The sequence below is a fragment of the Buceros rhinoceros genome, unplaced genomic scaffold (assembly GCF_000710305.1).
Source record: "Buceros rhinoceros silvestris isolate BGI_N320 unplaced genomic scaffold, ASM71030v1 scaffold2939, whole genome shotgun sequence".
Lineage (NCBI taxonomy): Eukaryota > Metazoa > Chordata > Aves > Bucerotiformes > Bucerotidae > Buceros > Buceros rhinoceros.
Genome location: NW_010430746.1, coordinates 58707 through 61451, shown reverse-complemented (window position 1 = coordinate 61451; position 2745 = coordinate 58707). Strand labels below are relative to the sequence as shown.

Genomic DNA, 2745 nt, shown 5'->3' with positions numbered 1-2745 from the left:
CCGCGCTTCCGCGGGCTGCTGGCTGCAAGGTGGTTCTTGTGATCCTGTTGCTAGGATTAAGCCTTTTGCATTGCAGCATGGAGAGTCTTTTGTTTGAGTTAAATTCAGACCTCTTGATATGTCACCTGACAGTCTTGTGCTTTGGGATGAATATGGCTCATTGCTATTATTAACCTGAGCTGGCAGCCGGGCGCAAGCGGAGTTTATAGGGATTTCGGAAAGTGGAACTGCTCGGGGGACAAAGATGCTTCCCAGGTACGGTCACTGCACAGTTCTCGAGATTATTTTAATTATTTGAAAGCTTAATATTTTCACTGCGATGGAAGTATTTCTTTTCCAGAGATATGAAGCTTTTAGAGATTTTTTTTTTTTTACTATTCTCCTTATAATTATATGCTAAATGACACCAATGTATTTTTTTTTCCCCTAAGTAATTTTGCAAAGGGAAGTGCAGTCGATTTGATTAGTGTAAAACCTCATGCTCAGTGTCAGGGAGTTTTAAGTGAGAAGAGCTGTGCCTCATTTGTGTGTGTTTTTCAGTGAAACAGGTATTTCAAAAGAGCACAGAGCTTGTCTGTGTGTGCGCATATGTTTGCATGCGTATATGTGCTTTAATCGGCTAAAAGCTGAACAGGTACTTTTTGAAACGACGTACGTGAAGTAGCTGCCACAATATTCTGTGAAATTACTAATTGTAAATTCTGAAGCTGTGTAAATTGCAGTTACTCAACGCACCACACTCTATAACAAAACCTTCCAACCTACTTATTCTCAATATCACACTCCAGACCACGATTACTGTGTCGCCTAGACGGCACCAAACTTGCGTATGTCCTGTAGTTTTGCTTGTGGAAAGGCATCTGGCTCATGTATTGGACTTTGCAGTATAAATTAGGTATCTTAATGAGAGCCAAGTGACTTGGTGGAAGGACGCAGAAACTGAAAACAAACTCAAGTCAGCTTCATGTACAGTTAAAGAATTAGAGCCAAGGACCTTGGAAGCCAGTTGAAGCTTAGGTCCAAGTTTGTTACACTGAGTGTGCACTCTGTGGCTGGCTGACGGTGTGCCTGGTGTACAATGTGTCCTCAGTCTCAGCAGCAGAAGTTTCCTGGAGCTCAAGCAGTGCAGCTATTCAAGGTGAGGATCGCTAAGCTGGTAAATGAACAAGACAGATTTGTAGGAGTAGTGTGGTGCTGACCTCCACGGTGCTGCAGGGCTGTGGACGTGTCACCCTCCTCCAACAGATGAAAGGAGGGATAAACCTGGAAAATGTAACCGCTGCAAGCAGCCCCCTGTCATGGGTGGCTGTCCCTGAAGGGATCCACTGCCTCTCAGTTCTTCCAGAACCCAGTGTGCAGGTCCTTTGCCTTTTGCGAAACGCCAGCTGAGGTCAGCGATAGAGGACAGTGACGCCCAGAGCGCTGGGTAAACTCCTGTGCAATCGATCGTCACGGGCTCCCTCCGTGGCCTTGGTCAAGTCACAAACGCTGGTTTTCTCTGCACAATCAGCAGATGCTCACCACAGCAGTCACACGACCCTGATGTGACCTCAACTCTTGTAAAGACAATTATCTTGCAAAACTTTTTCTAAGTATGTGCCCTGTGGTTTCTCCAGTTCAGGGATCTTCTTCCTCACAGCCTTATGGTCATGTTATGTCACCAGCACTGAAATGGGATTTCCGCTGAAAATGCCCATTTTGCACAGTCTGGGCCACCCTCATCATGTGGATCCCGATAAAGTTCTTTTGCATTTCAGGTGTAACTGTGAAAACGACAGATAATCTGCCCATACCTCTTAAAAACCGCTGTCAGATGGTCTTCCAAAGCTGGAAGCCGCGCTAACGTGCCATGCCTTGCTGTTTTCACTGCTGCAGATTAGTTGGGCTGTTTCAGAAAGGTCTACGCAGCTGTCTTTGGGCAGTAATGGTCAAATGATAAGCGTGTTATTGAGTTGCAGTAAGAAGGTATTGAAATACATACAATACCTTCCCCATGTGTCCTGTATTCTCAGCTTTTGTTGTATCTTCTCAAAACCGAAAGGACAACAGCAGCTAGTAACAGATAATAGAAACGTGCAGAGGAATTTGGGCAGGAGAAGAGAATCTCTTGTTGGAAAAGGCATCTCAGTCAGGGCTGGGAGGTGTACGATGGGATGGTTGGACCAGGCAAGGACCATTTGTTTTCCTTCTGCTTCTCATCATCCTTCCCTATGCCAAAGCAGCCATAGGATCCTAAATACTGCCGGGCTGTGGAAGTACAGGTGAGCATGCTTCGGGGCGGGAGGTACATCTCCATGGAGCGTGGCGATAACCTGCGTCTGAAAAACCCCAGTCTGCCCAGAATGGTCCTGAGCTCTTCCAGGCAGGGACGGGGTCTGTGCAGCGCTTGTGTCGCAGTTGGCTGGGTCTAAACACCACCAGTAATACCTGAAGAGCATCACCTGCAAGAGCTGGCGGTAAGCCCTGGGGCTCCCTGTGCCTCTGTCCTGATGCTCATCTCAGACGAGTGGAGGAAGACGTCTCCCTCGGTGCGGAGCCTGCAGGGAGGGTGCGGGGCAGGGTGGACCTGCCGCCTGCTCTGCCCCGCTGCTCCGTCAGCCTTTAGAAAGGTGCTACCACGAAAACCACGCAGAACAGATAAGCTCGCATAAACTATAAATATCATTTGCGTAGATGCATTTAAAAATAGTTTGAAGTGATTCATCAGCAGGCAGTTTTTATAATAAGGGTAACATGATGTAGGGA

At 47.1% G+C, this 2745-nt stretch overlaps 1 protein-coding gene across 1 annotated transcript in view; it reads left to right on the top strand.

Annotated features, from left to right (window-relative positions):
* The first annotated feature begins 244 nt into the window (after positions 1 to 244).
* Positions 245 to 2745, top strand: part of FNIP1 (folliculin interacting protein 1) — a 42413-nt gene continuing 39912 nt past the window's right edge. The window contains exon 1 of the mRNA XM_010143127.1: positions 245 to 255. Coding sequence (XP_010141429.1) covers positions 245 to 255 — 11 coding nt within the window. The remainder of the gene's footprint in view (positions 256 to 2745) is intronic.